This window comes from Nicotiana tomentosiformis, chromosome 1 (assembly GCF_000390325.3).
Source record: "Nicotiana tomentosiformis chromosome 1, ASM39032v3, whole genome shotgun sequence".
Lineage (NCBI taxonomy): Eukaryota > Viridiplantae > Streptophyta > Magnoliopsida > Solanales > Solanaceae > Nicotiana > Nicotiana tomentosiformis.
The window spans coordinates 90,577,316-90,594,676 of NC_090812.1; the positions used below are offsets into that span (position 1 = coordinate 90,577,316).

The 17,361-nt window shown below is 36.1% G+C and overlaps 2 protein-coding genes across 4 annotated transcripts; one reads left to right on the forward strand and one right to left on the reverse strand.

Moving 5' to 3' along the window:
* The first annotated feature begins 1,652 nt into the window (after positions 1 to 1,652).
* Positions 1,653 to 12,955, forward strand: LOC104097280 (CSC1-like protein At3g54510). 3 transcript variants are annotated; one of them, XM_009603837.4, is made up of 10 exons: positions 1,653 to 2,144; positions 3,229 to 3,369; positions 4,515 to 4,578; positions 5,007 to 5,219; positions 5,940 to 6,131; positions 8,177 to 8,475; positions 9,115 to 9,277; positions 9,650 to 9,928; positions 10,879 to 11,112; positions 12,289 to 12,955. In XM_009603837.4, exons 1-10 carry the CDS (start codon positions 1,864 to 1,866, stop codon positions 12,442 to 12,444), a joined length of 2,022 nt encoding a protein of 673 aa, XP_009602132.1. In that variant the 5' UTR covers positions 1,653 to 1,863; the 3' UTR covers positions 12,445 to 12,955. The 3 variants fall into 3 exon arrangements, with proteins under 3 accessions (XP_009602132.1, XP_009602133.1, XP_009602131.1); XM_009603836.4 differs by having other exon boundaries at positions 1,654 to 2,144; positions 9,115 to 9,394; XM_009603838.4 differs by lacking the exon at positions 10,879 to 11,112 and having other exon boundaries at positions 9,115 to 9,394.
* Positions 12,956 to 15,818: 2,863 nt separating this feature from the next.
* On the reverse strand, positions 15,819 to 16,488 carry LOC104097279 (small ribosomal subunit protein uS9-like). Its single transcript, XM_009603835.4, has one exon. The coding sequence runs from the start codon at positions 16,423 to 16,425 to the stop codon at positions 15,982 to 15,984; it is 444 nt and encodes a 147-aa protein (XP_009602130.1). The 5' UTR covers positions 16,426 to 16,488; the 3' UTR covers positions 15,819 to 15,981.
* Between the last annotated feature and the right edge of the window lie 873 nt (positions 16,489 to 17,361).

Sequence of the window (17,361 nt, forward strand, 5' to 3'; positions counted from 1 at the left end):
GGAAAGACAAAACTTTGTCTTGGACTGCAAATTGAATATTTAGCAAATGGGATCTTTATGCATCAATCTGCCTATACAGAAAGGGTCTTAAAACGCTTTTACATGGACAAAGCGCACCCATTGAGTACACCAATGGTTGTTCGATCACTTGAAGTGAATAAGGACCCGTTCCGACCTCCAGAAGAGGATGAGGAACTCCTGGGTCCTGAAACACCCTATCTCAGTGCAATTGGTGCACTTATGTATCTTGCTAATGCTACAAGGCCTGACATAGCATTTTCTGTTAATTTACTAGCAAGATATAGCTCTTCTCCTACACGGAGACATTGGAACGGGATTAAGCATATATTGCGATATTTAAAGGGAACTCTTGATATGGGTTTGTTTTATGCTAACAAAGATAGTGCAGATCTTGTTGGTTATGCAGATGCAGGTTATTTATCTGATCCCCATAAAGCTAGATCTCAGACCGGATACGTGTTTACATGTGGAGGTACTATCATATCATGGCGCTCCACAAAATAATCTATTGTTGCTACTTCTTCAAATCATGCTGAAATAATAGCCATTCATGAAGCAAGTAGGGAATGCGTATGGTTGAGATCAATAATTCATTTTATTCGAGAAAAATGTGATTTGGAATGTGAGAAAAGACCCACAATTTTATACGAAGACAATGCTGCATGCATAGCCCAATTGAAGGGAGGATTTATAAAAGGAGATAGAACGAAGCACATTTCACCAAAATTATTCTACACACACGATCTTCAGAAAAATGGTAACATTGATGTGCAATAAATCCGTTCAAGTGACAATCCGGCAGATTTATTCACCAAATCTTTACCAACTTCAACTTTTGAGAAGATGGTATACAAGATTGAAATGCAGAGACTTAAATATTTGAAACAAGGTTTTCATCAGGGGGAGTAAAATACGCGATGTACTTTTTTTTCCTTATTATTTTCCCACAGGGTTTTCCTTATAAGGTTTTTAATGAGGCAGCTAGCAATGCGTATTACTAAATATGTGTACTCTTTTTCTTTCACTAGGATTTTTTCCACGGGGTTTTTCCTAGTAAGGTTTTAACGAGGCACATTATCTTTTAATGAACATCCAAGGGGAAGTGTTATGAATATATTATATTATGGATGTTTATTTAGTACTCCGTTGTAAATAAGCTTCCTGAAGAAGTTTATCCATATGAGACTCCGCCATAAATATGTTTATCTATTTAGTACTCTATTGGAAATAAGCCTCCTGGAGAAGCTTATCCTTTCGGTACTCCGTTATGGATAAATATTACCCATGATAGAAGATTATCTATATCTGGCACAACAGTTTAGAGCAGCAGCTTACAAGCAGCTTACACAGCAGCTTGCAGCAGTAGCTTACACAGCAGCTTGCAGTAGCAGCTTACACACCAGCTTCCTTTCTTCTATAAATAGAGGAGAATTCAGTTCATTATGTACATAAGTTTGAAATCAGAATAATATATCAGTTTCTCTCTATACTTGTCTTTACTTTACTATCTTTATTTTATAACAATATTCATGGAAACTAACACTCCAATTTATAGAATTATCGACTCATGCAAACAACTTATGCTAAGACTAATTTTATTAAAAAACGGCTTACGAGGTCTATTCGACAAAATAGTCACCAGTCACAAGCAGTTAAGCATGGAGTGTTTACGTCGATCTCTCAGGCTTTGCCACGTATTCATGGATGTGCCACCTTCACCCCTCTCTTTCTTCAACCCCACGCCCCTCAGCTATGCTTACATCTTCTGAGCGAAAATGAAAAAGAAGAGATGAGACAAATGAAAATGAAAAGGAAATAATAAGAGATTGAGAACAAATTAAAATGAAGGCAGAGAGTTTAGTGGTTTCAGCAGCCATTAACATAGGCTTAGCTATTTTGATTCTCTCGCTTTTCTCCATACTGAAAAAACTGCCTTTCTACGCCCCCGTCTATTATGCTCGCCGCCTCTCACTTGGCCACCGTACCGACCACCAGTCTTTTAATTTCCGGCGGTTGCTTCCGGAGCTGAACTGGATTTCTCGTGCCGTTCGGGTTACAGAGGAGGAGATTCTCGACAGCTGTGGCCTTGATGTTCTCGTCTTCGTTAGACTCTTCAAATTTGGGTCAGTCGTCGTCCTGTTATTTAGTTTCTAGAAACTAGAATTAACTGAGAGCTATATGTGAATTGTTTTATTTGGAGTGTTATTCTAATTATTGTTTTATATTCTCATTGTTGATCCTTGATACCTTTTGTTTTTGATTCTCATGTATGAAAAGGATAAACTTTCTCTATTAAACATATATATTTGGAGAGGACAAAAAATTAGAGAAACACTAGTGAAAATTGCAGCCTTGAAACTCTTTTCAACTCAATTTATGTATCCTAATTTAATTGGGGCGGCTAGACTATTAAAGTACAACAACAATTAAACCTGGAATTGCATACTACTAGTTATGGTCGACTACATGAATCTTTCCACCACGATATAATTTGGCTCGTTGTATTCTAGCTAGACTTTACTGCACATACTGTCTTAATTCTACTTATCCTAAAAACCTTACTCTTTTTTTGTGGATAATAATTTTATTAAGTCAAGTACCATGAAAGTACTGCCAATGTACATCAGCAAACTACAAATATGCTCTTAACTCCCTTTTGGCTGATACACCCTTGGTAGTTAAACTGACGATCAGACGGTATCATCTGCAAATGCATACACATGGGACTTTGCCTTATATACTACTTCAACAATCTGCGCTATTCTGCAAAGTGATGCCTTACATTTTATGAGATGACTTCAACTTCATTATATTTAAGAGAAAATTGCAGTAAAAATGGCACATAGCATGCGTATTAGATTGTTCTGGTATATGTTGATCTCTGGTTGATTACTGTCTGAGTTTTAACTTCGTATAAAGATTTACCTTCACCAATCTGATATTGTGTCATGCATGAGAATTTTTCTAGGTATAAGCTTCTTTATAAAGTAAAGCTCCGTATGTCAAGCTCTCCCCTAAATGCAATGGTGTTTGTGCAAAGTATAGGATTGCAGATCTTGAGAAGTGAAAGAGTATAATTTTTTTTCTGTGACATGTGAACATCTCTGACTAAAGCACATTTTCCTATCAATCCAAACTTATGCCTTCAATTATCATCAGTGACATGCAAAGATTGAACTCACATTTCTACTTGAAACTGTTTCTCAGGATCAGATTCTTTGTTGTTTGTTCTATTGTTGGAGTTCTGGTACTTCTCCCACTAAATTATACTGGGAGTACTGTACCAAATACGAGCTCTCATTCCATGGATGCTTTCACAATATCTAATATCAGCAGTGGCTCTGACAGGTAATGTTCTCAATGCTACTTGTATACTTCTGCAACTTCATGCAGATAACATATCTCATCTATGCTTTAGCTCGTGTAATCTACAACCTGGTTTATCAGTCCTACGACAGGTTCATAAGTCGCACAAAATTTCTAGGTGTTGAACGCTAACTTTTTAATACAATTGCTGAGTCCATCATTTCTTGTAACAAAATCTGTACAGCTGTTTTCTATAATTGTTAAGATTCTGGACATGATCATTAAATGTTCAGATATGCTTTTGAAGAGTTAAGTTTGTATTCTGAAAAGTTTTAGAGTTGAATTAATGCAAGAAAGGGAAGCAGTAAGGTTGGTGTAACTGAGGGAGATAGTTCCGTATTCTGTTGGCTCAAAGACTTCAGACAAGATCCTTAAGGAGCTACAGGTTTAAAATAGGCGGGCATGTTCAGTACATCCAACAATGTGAAAACAAGTTCATATTGGTCGATGGGGAGTGATACAAGTTTTTAAGTTTGCGAGAGCAACTTAAGAGAGAACCTGGAGAAAGAAATGCAGCATACGGAAGCTATAAAGAACCAAGTTTCTTTAAATGGTTTAAGGCAGGAATCACGAATTAAGTTTTGTTTTCAGTTAGCTTGGAGAAGCACCCGACCGTCTAGCTAAGGAGTTGAGACTTATTTTTGAGGTAGAAGTAACCCATGTTTGCTTCTCTTTGCTTCTTAAACAAATTTGGGGCTCGTACCCCATGTTTGTAGAAGTTCCTCATGTTCTTTGCTGCATTCCTGGAATAAGGAGTGTTGCCAGTGAAAAGGGTTTCTAGAAGATGTGGAATGTTAATGTTTGATATTCATTGTGATGAAGAAATAGAAGTCAAATGGAAGGAGGAACTGTTAATTAATTTTCTTGAAATCCAGCCTTTAGGTGTGATAACATACCTAGTAGGAACTGAAAGATGTTAAATTTTTGTATATTTTTTATCATTTTTAATTTAACAGAGTTCTATAAATTTTCTTTTTCTGGTATTTAGCCATTCGGATAACATCAAGTTTTGTAGCCAATAACCATCTTCATTCTTGTCTTTTAGTTGTACGTGATCTGTTATATGTGTGGATTGTTAAGTTCTTACAAAATGGACTCATTTTTTGCATTTATTCTGTCATTCACAGGCTTTGGGTGCATTTTTCTTTCTTGTGCTTTGTCTCGTGTTATGGAATGTACCTACTTTACAAGGTAATGGCTAGCTAGTACTCTTATATTCATGCTTTAATAATTTTGGACTGTTATTGCTTGTTAATAATGTTGACAAGTTGTTAAGTTCGAAAAAGTTTTCCGTCTTTAATGGCAGTTTGCTTCGTAGATGTAATGGTTTCATACTTTTTTTTTTTGGCAGTAAATGCTAATATCTGGGTTAGTTTTCTAATTTTTTTATGAACAGTTTTTCAGATCATATATAAAAAGAAGCTTCTAGTTGGCGATCTCTCAGACTTGGAATTGTTTATATCTGCGAATTGGTGAAAAAATGTTTTGGGGAAAAAAGAAGTTATTGGTCATGAAATACAACTGTTTATACTTCATATTTTTAAGATTTGTTTTTGGTGTTGCATGGAAATAATGCATGAAGTTGTATGACTTGAAATTTTTTTCCATGGCCTCTTCAGGAGTACAATGACCTTCTTTTCAAAAGGGTTCAGCAGCTATGTAATAGAAGGAGTGAACCTGATCAATTCACCATTCTGGTTCGAGAAATTCCACTTTGCAATGAGCACAAGACTCGTGGATGCAGCGTAGACCACTTCTTTTCCAAACATCATCCATATTCATATGAGTCTTTTCAAATTTTATATGATGGGAAACATCTAGATAAGCTACTAGTAAGAACAAATTACACTTGGTTCATTCAAGTTATTTCCATTAGCTAGTTTTCTATTAGTTCCTTAAGAATTAAGTTTCAGCAGAAGTACTGCCTTTATCTCGAACTAGTTGTAGTTTATTTATGGCTTATCTAGATAATATCCACCAATCAAAAATGGAGGACTCTATTGATATTTTCCAGCTTTACTGGTCCGACATAACTGAAAAGTCATACCCTTTTCACTCTTCAAGTAATTGACACGTCTCTGTAATGCAAAAATACAAAGTAGAGTACGGGGGGCTCCTTGTTTGATGTTCCTTTCCAGCTCTATGAATTAGTCCACGTTATTTGTGTCATAATGATCCTCTCAAGTCAAGTCACAACAATAAATTTGAAAGGCAGGCATTAATTTGCTATACAATTGTATGACTCTGATAAATTTTAAAATGTCACTCATAATTGTAAGTTAAACCCTTGTAAAGAATTGTGCCACTCATAGTAGTATCGCACTCCAGATATAGCCAGCCTGCTTCAGTGATTAGCAAAAAGAAATAGTACTACATAGATTTATGCTATTCCTTGAAGATAAGGGGTAAGGGTAGAGAATAAAAGAAGGTACTCTGCATTGATCTTGATATGTTGAAAATCGTAAGTGTTTCTAGTAAAATTTCTTTCCCTGTGATTCAGCTTTTATACGTTTTACCCTCATCATGATACTGACAGATGGTATGGATCGTAGTGCCAGGCAAAGTCTCTCACCAAAAAGATTGAGGACCTGAGGCATCTTTCTTCTACTAAGAAATATAGTAGAAACTCATCTGTATCTGATGCGTGGAAATATGACACTAAAATGGAGCAGCTGAAAGACATGCTTCAAACCCTTGGTTGTGAAATAAGGCGTATACAGTGCAGAATGACGATTGAGCAGAAGGTTAGTATTCACAGCAAAAGTTTGTGATGGTAATGACAGTACTGGAGTTCAGCAAGCTTTGCTAGCGTGTTTTATTTTTTCCCTTTCAGATATGCTTGCTCCAGTTCCCTGCAGCTTTTTTTGTTCAGTCTGTGTGGTGCCTACTCTAATATGTCAAAGAAGTCCAGCCTAGCACAGTGATCACTTAGCTCTCATCGTTAGTTTATTAGTTGGGGTAATAGGTTAAGTCTGTCAGATATATCTAAAAGAAAACTGTGTTAAATTGTGTCATCCATAGAAGATAAGGAAAATTCTAGAGTGAACTTTGCATGCCTTATCGATCATGATAATGAAAATGGAAAGGGGCAGAAGGGAATGGGTCCTGATAGATAGAGTATGGTCTCTATCCTGAGCTTGTGCTGCCTGGTCACAAGCTAAGAGTGTTATATTTGCTGGTAATTCCTTCTATTGCTTTCATCAGCAATTGAGATCAATGATCAGATGGCAGTCTAAAAATGCTATTTCGATTTCATTCAAGACCATCTGAAGTAATTGTGTAGTTTCTCAGGTTTGTCTCATATTGCTGTGCGCCACACTCATTTACAAGAGGAACTCTGGAATTAAGATCTTTTTCAAGGAAGCTTCAAATTATTAACTACATTTAGTGTCAAAAACAGATTATCAACAGCTCACTGCTAGATGAATACTTAATGAGTCATCACACATCTTTTACATTTTAATGTCTAACTCATGTGTTTCATCACTAGGATTTCATAATCGAGTTTGTTAATCTGATGTCCTGCGCAGCAAGAAGTGTCACTTAAATACAAAGGCAAAGAGGTACTAAAAATTGTTAATGCAAACGCAATTTAGACTAAAGCAAATATAAGGTCGGGAGGGCTATCTTTATTCTGATGTTCAGTTGCTAAACTTCGTATTTAGAACGTCGATATTTTGCTCATTGAGAGCTACATTGTGGGGCTTTGCTCTTGTTGCATTCCCTGCCAGTCAGTTACTGGTCACATCTACTTATCATTTTTACTTCTCTATATTTCATCTTTGTCAATTGAGTAAGGTCATTCTTGCAATTGGTGTGTTCATTAGGATTTGGATTTCTATTTAGTGCAACATAGGCTTCTGCCAAGAAATTTGCTGAACTTTTTGAAAGGAATTCTAGACTAATTATTATGTTTCCTGAAGTACCGCGAACATCTTCTATTTGGTATTTCTTCTTTGACTCTGGTAAATAAAAGTTACCTTTTGTTTGAGTGGTTTGCTCATTCTATATAAACTTCTATGGTGATTGAAGATGATATAAAGAAATGGGTAAACCTTTAAATCACTGAAGGAAACTTGTTTCAAGATATTGACAATCTCTCGGAATCAATACAGCCTTAGCTAAGAGGATCTATATAGTGGTAGTAACTTTTTGGTTATGAATTAGTTGTTATGACATTTACATTTAGGTCTGATGTACCCTGAGAAGTCTTTTGTTATTCTGGTTAGAACTTTTCTTTTTTTTAAGATTAGAACTTGTATATATCTAGGCATAGGTGTGCGATTTGGAGAACTCTTATATTGCTTTACAGAACAAATTACCTTGTTGGAATGAAATGGGTTTGAATAGAACGGGATGTATAAAGATGACTTATGTCCGATCCAACTAGTTTGAGATTGAGGTTAGATTGATTGGTTGATATCAAAAAAATATTTTGCTTGTTCAGGAATTATCTCTTATTGCTTGCTACTTGTGAAGATGGGCCTGGAAATGTTAGCAATGCTTCAATCTTTCAGTTGCAATTTTGACCTCATATGAGTTAGCCACCATGATATCCCGACATATTGAGGTATATGTCTAGGTCATTTGGTGAATTTTCCATCTAAATAGGAGTGAGGAAAATATTATCTGTTGTCATCCATTTGTGTGCTATTGAGATTGTGTATGGAGATCTAACAAAGTGCATGAGGATTTGTCTGTTATCTTATAACTGGTCATGGAATGATTCTGTAATGATCTTTTAACAGTTGAACAATTGGTTTAACTTGGCCATATTTTTATTGCTTAGGAATTGCCTGTGGCTTTTGTTACATTTAATTCACGATGGGGCGCTGTTCTAGCTGCCCAATCTCAACAGCACACAAATCCACTCCTCTGGATCACTGAAGTGGCTCCAGAACCGAGAGATGTGATCTGGCAAAATTTGGCAATTCAATATCGTCATTTGCCACTGTACAGGATAGTGATAATTGTTGCAGCATCACTTCTTACCATCTTCTTCGTGATACCAGTGACAGCTGTTCAGGGAATTGCCAAATATGATCGACTGAAGAAATGGTTTCCTCCTGCCATGGCTGTGGACTTAATGTACAAGCTTCATCTCTTTATTATTTCTGCCTTTTGATATCTCAAATATAAAATGTTTCATGCTGTAATATCTCATACTCCCCAATACGTTGAGTATTTTGAAGTACTCCCCGTGTCACAAAAAGAATGGTGGGGATGAGAATACGAGGTTCAACCTTCTGATTTTTAGTGTGAATTTGGCATCAACTTCTTATTAATTTTGAGGGAAAATTTGCATATTTAGAAACTACATAAAAAGTACTATAAATCTAACTTTTATTTTTAAGAATATTTCAAAATGTTACTGTTTGATTTTCCAAACAGTAATAACACCATTCTTTTGGGGCGAGAGAGTAACTCGTTTCACATCAAAGTTCTTCTGTACATTGGCTGAAGATCAGAAGACGCAATGATGGAGTCCTGGACAAGATTGTCTTTGCTCTTAGGTTGCTCATTCTTTGTTGTTTATCTTCTCCTCTTTCTTTTCAAATTAGATATATTATTGTTTCTTTCCCCCTTTGGTTTTTATCTCCTCTTTGTGGGGAGGGGTTTGAGGTGGAGTAGGGGTAGTTACTGAATCCTCCTATTTACAGTTGTTTTTTGGTTGAAAAACTGTGTAGTAGGTTGCTGATCTTCAATCTTTTTGAAATATTGTGGCAGACCGAAGTTAAGGTCCATCATCACAGGATATCTTCCTAGTGCCATTCTTAATGGTTGCATATACATTGTTCCATTTGCCATGATCGGACTGGCAAGATTAGCTGGTTATATCTCGCGGAGTAAGAAGGATATAAATGCATGCAACATGGTGTTCTACTTCCTGGTAGGGAATGTATTCTTTTTAAGCTTGTTGTCAGGATCTTTACTAGATCAAATTGGCGAATCTTTCTTTCATCCCAAGGATATTCCCAACCGTCTTGCTAGTGCTGTCTCTGCTCAGGTGCAAAACATGTTAGCTTTACTCTTTTCATTTAATATGTATTTTGCTCCTGTGTTAGGATATTGAATATTTGATTAGAAAAGAGGGATTGGTGCATGCACGTTTTCAGATAGTTGCTAACATTCAGCTGGAGCCTTTGATGTTTACACTACTTGTCTAATAAAGAACTGATAGGGCCTATCATAGTCAATATATTCTACTTGACATGTAGATGATTAATCTTTGCATTTGCATATTTCCTTTTTGTTCTTTCAGGCAGATTTTTTCGTGACGTACATCTTGACAAATGGGCTGGCAGGATTCTCTTTAGAGATACTTCAGCCAGGATTACTCCTATGGGATACTCTAAAATCTTACACGTGGGACCATGGAAAGAAGAAACATCCTTATGTTTATTCACTACCTTATTATAGAATTATCCCTTTTGTTGCGCTGTGTATGCTGATTGGGATTGTTTATGCGGTGGTCTCTCCTTTGCTTCTTCCGTTTCTGGTAGGCTACTTCCTGCTTGGATATGCGGTGTTCATCAACCAGGTGAAGTTTCTCTACATGCAATATTTGTGTGTTAAGAACAATCTGCTTATAAGCTTGACCCATATCACTTTGCACATGTGTAATCATAGTTCGTCCTGTCTTAGCTTTGAGTAGTAATTTCCTTAATTGGTCAAAAATTGCCTTAACCCAAAAAGGAGGAGAAAAGGAAGAAGAAAAGTAACCATCCAACAACGAACTTTATAGCTTTGAGTAGTAATTTCCTTAATTGGTCAAAAATTGCCTTAACCCAAAAAGGAGGAGAAAAGGAAGAAGAAAAGTAATCATCCAACAACGAACTTTATATACTCCTCTTGTTATCAAAAATATTATGAGCTTATATACCATTTTCCTCTGTCTAATGTCATCTCGTGATTTTTAATTTTTGAACACTCCAGTCTGTCTGGATAATATGTCGTTGTACAGCTGTTGGTGAATTCACAGAGATGCAAACCTACAATCATTTGAAATAACATTTTAGATTAATGAAGTTTTAAGTGCTCATATGTACTTTTGCCTCGGATTTTTGGGAGATCATTCTGCTTTAGCTGCATCTGCAGCACTGATATGTATAAAATTACGAAGCAGCTCAACCTTTTGTGGTTTTGGGGGCTTTCTTATCGATGCTATTATAGCCCTAGATATTCGCTGTTTGGTTCTCTCATTCTTTTTCATTTCGAGAAATGGCTATAGTTCTTATCCTAAGTAACTAGTTTTCTTCTGTTAAGGGGATTGCAGCAAGTTTCACTCCTTAGTTTAATATAAGCTGTTATTACATTCATCTTCTTTTACACCCCTTAAACTACATTACTATCACCAGGGTTAAGTATCCTGTTGATAATAAAATATATTGTTGATACACTTTATTTGGTGCTTCTTTATTGAAGGCGAGCTCAATTTTTTTAGAATAAATATGAAGGAATATGAATAATATGATGTTTTTTGCAATACAGATTGAAAATGTGTATATAACTACATACGAGACATGTGGTCGATATTGGCCATACATTCATCACTACATTATAGTTGCAATCATACTTATGCAAGTCACAACGATTGGTCTTTTTGGACTGAAAGCAAAGCCTTCAGCTTCTTTCTCTGTTATCCCTCTCTTGGTCGTCACTATTCTCTTTAACGAGTATTGCAAGATTCGATTTCTTCCAACTTTCAACCAAGTCTCAGTTCAGGTAACTACTCTGTTCATTGATACCTTCCAGACCTTCCCCATCCCCTCATCCCCCTCCCAAAGTAGAACTCCAGCGAAGCAGTGCAAAGTCGCATAAAGAACACACCGCAAGGTACATTTGTTTGAATTTATGGGTCAGCACTGACCTATACATTCTAGCATCTTATGTTATCTCTCTCTCACTTGGAGTTTGTGGAAAGGTTGTATAGTTAAGGATGTGGATCACGACCAAAAAAATGATTTTTCTAGCACCCGAGGTTCTCTTTTTATTTGCTGAGATTTTTCACCCCTTTTCCTTGGAATAAATAAGAGCTTTTAAAGTGGTCGAATCGTACAAACCCCTGGATCAATGTGAATGATTTTTATTTTTCAAAGTTTCTACATATTCCTTCGAGCTTTATTCTTCAAATAAATCATATAATCGTCAAAAGAAGGTAAAATACATAGAAAAATGATGTCTGAAGAAAACATGTTCCATTGAATTGATCTGTCAGAAAGTCTTGAGGGCTTCCTTTTTTAAAAGAAAAGATTTGCCAAAAGATTTGTTATTTGAAGTAGATATGTCCCTTGACCCTCAAAATTGAGCCAAGTATGTCAGACTATTTTGGAGGACTAGGTGTTCCCCAAAGTGCTAACACAGAGCTAGGCTCAAATCTCCAGCATTTTCCTCTTTTGCCATTATTTATTTTGTAACAACTTGGATTGTATAGATTAAGCGAAAAATTGCATAACGAGGTAAAATCAATTGGGGCAAACACTAGGTGTGTGTATAAATGATAATCTGTCCTATTAATATTGCATGATAAGCTTAACTAGGAATGAAAAGGATAATCTTATCTAAAAGGAGATGCACTTATATTCATCTAAGGCTAAGCTAGATAATCTTATCTAAAAGGAGATGCACTTATATTCATCTAAGGCTAAGCTGTTTCGCTTATCACAATTTTAATGTTGGATGTCACTCTGGTGAATGTGACTAGGAGTCGCTTGGATAGAGACCGACTCGATGTTGTTGCTCTTTGTTGCTCTTATGAACTCCATCAACTTGTAAAATTTAACTGGCACTTTAGGCGCTAGAATTGTTGGTCCAAAGGGCAACTCTTGCTTTGTTTCTGCGAAAAGTTATGTCTTGTGAGTTTATTTGGTTTTCAACTGATGTTATGGTATTTGTCATCAGGATGCAAAGAAAAATGATGAACTTGACAAGGAGGATGGGTTGATGGAGGAAAATGTCCGGAAGGCTCTCGATGCTTATTCTCCTCCATGTTTGCGGCCCTTGGACCTCGGGATGGAAGGAACAAGCTCTACGAAGCCATTTCTATCTCCTGCATAGAACATGTTCTCTTCTCTCTTTTCCTTCCTGGTTACCACATGCGCATATCTGCCATTTTGTTAGTGTGTGTGTTTCAACTTCACATCGTCAGATTACACCACGAGAAGAAAGTTGACGAAAATTATGTATTGTTCACTGCCCAAAGTCATGTACCAATTTTGATGGTGCCATTTTGTTTTATTGACAAGGCTCATCATTGCTAAGGCCATTTGGAAATTATCTGTTGGGTCTGAGTAATCGTACGCAGGAAAACAGCCTCAAGAAATAAATGTTATTATATTCATGTGTGTTCTAGTTGTAACCAAAACTAGAATATAGGATATCATTGGTAAGAGGTAACGTAATTTTCAAGAAAAAATTTCTTTATGAAGTTATCTTTGTATTTGGTTATCATTTTTCGTAAAGTTAATGGGTGGAGATAAAGCCTCTAAACCCCCTTTTTTTCTGGGAAGAGGAAAAAACCTCGAATTCGTTTGTTGTTTACATCAAATGGACGACATTGGTATTGGAATTTCAGCTCTTATTTACTTATATTACAGAGATGTGAAAGATGCTTTCAGTTCTTATTGTTACTTAATTGAACATTTAGATCGATGAATCAATAAGCTACGTTTGGCTACATGAATCGCTATACATTTCGCCCTACTCCAGTATATCTGAACTCAGTTCCGATTTTTTTTTCCATCGTCTTACACGCGCTACTATATCGATATCTCGGTTTTGGTTTAGCTAGGTGGCATTGGTTATAGGTTTTGGTTTAGCTAGGTGGCATTGGTTATACAGATCAATTTGCTTCTATTGCGTTATTAACTGCGTTGGTTCTAAGTTTTTTTTTTTTTTGGATCTTCCCTCTTTGTGATGTTACGCCTACGGAAATATACACTTCTCTTACTCGAGTGTTCGGGTTGTAGGCAAAACGGGTGAAGTTAAAAAAGAGTTATTTTTTCAGACTTGTAAATAAAAAATAATTGATTCAAAAATCATTGAAAAATAGTCATTTTGTGACACCTTCAATCATCGAATTGCCAATGAAATCGTATATATTTAGAAGTCTATAGAGTGACGCCAACCATTTTAGGTAACACGTTCCTTTTATTTCTGTGTTCCAATTATCGCTACCGTGTAACATTATTGGTCTTAATAGTGATTTTCTATGACTTACAGTCGAACATCTCATATTTACCATATTATTTTCTTATAAACTAAGCATAGATATCTGGACTATGTGTGACTCGCATACCGAAATTCTTCTCACGACGGTTAAGCTAAAGTAAGATTGTGTGTCAAGTTTCTTATTTTCTTTCTAGTTTTAACATTAGGTCGATTCGTCGATTAATATAATATTACTTGAAATTAGCATGAAACATGAAATCGAATCACATATACTATAGGTCAGCACATCTATAACGCATACAAACTTGCGGCGGATCCTTGAGTTAATGCCTTACACTTGTGATATCTCAATCATATATAAGAAGTAATTCTACATATTTAAAATTGATTTTCATCAAGCACATACAGCAGGATTTCTTTGCATATCTCCGGTCTTCCTATATATTATTATAAATGCTACAAAATTAAAAACAAGGATTGAATGCATACATGCTCCTAGATCGTTGTTGAGGCACATTTGAAACAAACACTACATCAAAAGCATCAGTTTGTGTGTCTTGTCACTGTATGTTGGTTCCCGGGACCAATCTATGCCTTGCTTGTCTCTGTAAAAACCACTGATATAAGCATCATAACCTGCTACTCGGTAGGAGTCATATGCATTGATACATGTCCTCAAATGATACAAACTGTCAAAATCCAATGAAGTTTCTCTTTCAGGTTGACTGGTATCAGAACATTGTCGACTGTATGCCATAATACATTAGCTAGCAACCTGTAGCTCCTTGTGTATTCGCATACATCTTCCTTGGCTACACTTGCATAATTACTTGTATCAGCATACTTGTCAAAAATTTCAGCAATCCGTATCTTGAATATACCGTCGACAGTAGTGTATTTGAATATGTTACTTTGGTCATACTTGCCTTTCTTCCTCAGTAGTAAAATATGATGTACCTATCCATCAGTGATTTTTACAGAGACAAGCAAGGCATAGATTGGTCCCGTGAACCAGCATACAGTGACAAGGCACAACCTGATGCTTTTGATGTAGTGTTTGTTCCAAATGTGTCTCAACAATAATCTAGGAGCATGTATGCATTCAAATCCTTTTTTTACTTTTTGTAGCATTTATAATAGTATATAGCTTGACTTCCCATGCTTTTCTAACATCTCCATGGCACTCACAAACCTCTAAAGGAAGACCATCTAGTTCCTAAACTTTTCTACCCTCACATTTTCCATTACATCCTTTACTTCAATCGATCCAATTCTACGATGTAATTAAGATACATAACTTCATGTCTATCGATGTAGGTTTGCAACATTCTCGTGATTTTTTCAAAATCACTCTCTTATACTCTTCACCACTAACGTAATTTTAGTATCCATGAGTGCTTTTAATATACAATCCTTCCTCTTCCCTTATCCTTGCATCCCCATCACCATTCATTTCCTTTAACTCGACTTCATACTTCCGGTCACAATTTCCTCCATAGATACAATCCCAAGAGATGGGAACAGTGGTTTGTGATAATTGTTCAAAATTGAATGTATGGTTAATGTCTAAACTCATACAATTTGTTTTATAATTTGAAAATCATAAAGGCAGGACAGAGTGAACCACTCTCATTCAATGGGACTCACAACAATCCAATAGAATGATACCCTTTAGCTAGCACATGCTAAAAAGAATAAGCAAATACCCGTCTAAGAACTTACACCTCCTGCATCTCTCAAAATATGTACCCTTCGCACTATTTCCCCTCTCAAACCCCAACGCAATCTTTAGTCTTTCCCATCATCACCACTAAAATTCATTCAAAAAGCCACTTCATTCCAAACCCCGACTCAATCTTCCAACTACCGCAACTGAATTCATTCAAAAAGGAAAAAATGAAAGAGAAGAAAAAGAAAAAGAAAGGGACAGTTTCTCACTGCATTTTTTCTTTTTGATTGTTGTGTCTCACTGCATCTAAAAATCAGGCACTTTGTATTTTATCTCTTTTCTGTCAAACACGTAATTAATAGACACGAATCTGAATAGATCGAACCCAAATATGAAGTGTCAAATGAATAATGAGATCAAGCTTAGTAGCTTGAACATTTAACTTTCAATTTTGTACAGCTTGTCTTGCCCAATATCTGGATGACAAGCTTCATAGGTATCCTAATTAAACAATTAAACCTTTATCACAAGATATCCACTGAGCTAATAAGGCAATCGCAACTAACGATATCATAAGAAGCAGTGTAAGATATTCAGCAAAAATAGTAAAGCCTTAACTCAAACACGCAAAATTAATCAGAAACCTTCCAACAAAAGAGGTCTTTAAACAACACAAAAAGTACTAATCCAAAACACTAATTTAAATATTACCGTAAAGGAGGTAAGCATCAAAGTACTGAAGCTTGAAAATCAAATTAACGGTAGGATTTCTGGAACCTAGCACGAGCACCACGCCCACCAAATTTCTTAGGCTCACAGCGCCTAGGATCAGCAACAAGCAAAGTCCTATCATACCTCACCAAAATATCCTTAATTTCCTTCTTCGACTGCTCATCAACGTACTTCTGGTAAAAAGCAACAAGTGCTTTAGCAATGGACTGACGGATAGCGTAGATCTGAGAAGTGTGACCACCGCCTTTGACGCGGATACGCATGTCCACACCAGCAAAGCGGTGACGGCCCAAGAGAAGGATTGGTTCAAAGGCCTTGTAGCGAAGGATTTCGGGCTGGACCAACTCGATTGGGACACCGTTGATCTTGATCAGACCGCGTCCGCGCTTGCAGTGAGTCACCGCCACTGCTGTCTTCTTCCTCCCGAAGCATTGCACTGATTCCGCCGTTGCTTCTAGCTTCTGCATTTTGCCTTGATTGAGAGCTGAAAATGGGAGTGTGAGAGGCGAAAGAGTGTGGTTAGGGTTTTTGAAGTAAAACAAGTTTGGGCTTGAGAACTTTTTAGTTTGGGTTTCTTCGTTTACCTACTAGAGTGGCCCAATATGCTTGGGATTTTTACACAAATAGCCGGTTGAATTTACTGTTTATTTTTTCTAGCCGGTGTACATAAACAACACACAAATCTAACACTGTTATATATATATGATATAAATATTATACATATTTAATATATCCGTTGACTATTTCTAGTTTAAGCGATTGGATGGGTTATTAAGTTAGTTCTTCGATTCTCTTTCGTTTTTATACACAACAATAGAAAATGCATTGGTGGTAAGAAAATGGAATTTTCACCTAGCTATACTATATTAGAAATCTATTTACCTATGTTCTCTATGTTTTGTAATTTTTAATAAGTATCTAGGTTTTTCTTACAAATTATATACATTGCTCCTTATAAGGCTTCCACTCCATTATTAATGCCTTCAATTAAGGGATTCAATTACATCATTTCCTCTCTCTTTTTTTCCCTCTCCTCTTCTCTTTCCTTTTTTTTTTACATCAAAATCCCTTAATCTACTCTTAGAATCTCCATCTTCTCTCTTCCCACCACTGCCGATAGCTTTATATTATTAAAAATTCGTCAATTGTATCGTTCTTTTGCTGGGAGACTGGACTATACTGAAAATGAAGAAATATTCAGGAATTGTATGATAAGTGTATCATAATTGTACTTGAATTGTATCAGATACATCAATGTCTAAAATATAATTGTATCATATTTGTATCACAGTTGTATCTAGCTTATATCTGGTACATTAATACCCAAAAATATACATGAACAATACTAATGAATTAATATACAATTATCGTACTTGTGATACAAACTGTGAAATTCGTCACGA

Coding starts and splice junctions, on each gene's coding strand:
- LOC104097280 (XM_009603836.4), top strand. CDS start 1,864: ATGAAGGCAGAGAGTTTAGTGGTTTCAGCAGCCATTAACATAGGCTTA. Junction 2,145..3,228: donor GTTAGACTCTTCAAATTTGG/GTCAGTCGTCGT, acceptor ACTGTTTCTCAG/GATCAGATTCTTTGTTGTTT. Junction 8,476..9,114: donor GCCATGGCTGTGGACTTAAT/GTACAAGCTTCA, acceptor ATATTGTGGCAG/ACCGAAGTTAAGGTCCATCA.
- LOC104097279 (XM_009603835.4), bottom strand. CDS start 16,425: ATGCAGAAGCTAGAAGCAACGGCGGAATCAGTGCAATGCTTCGGGAGG.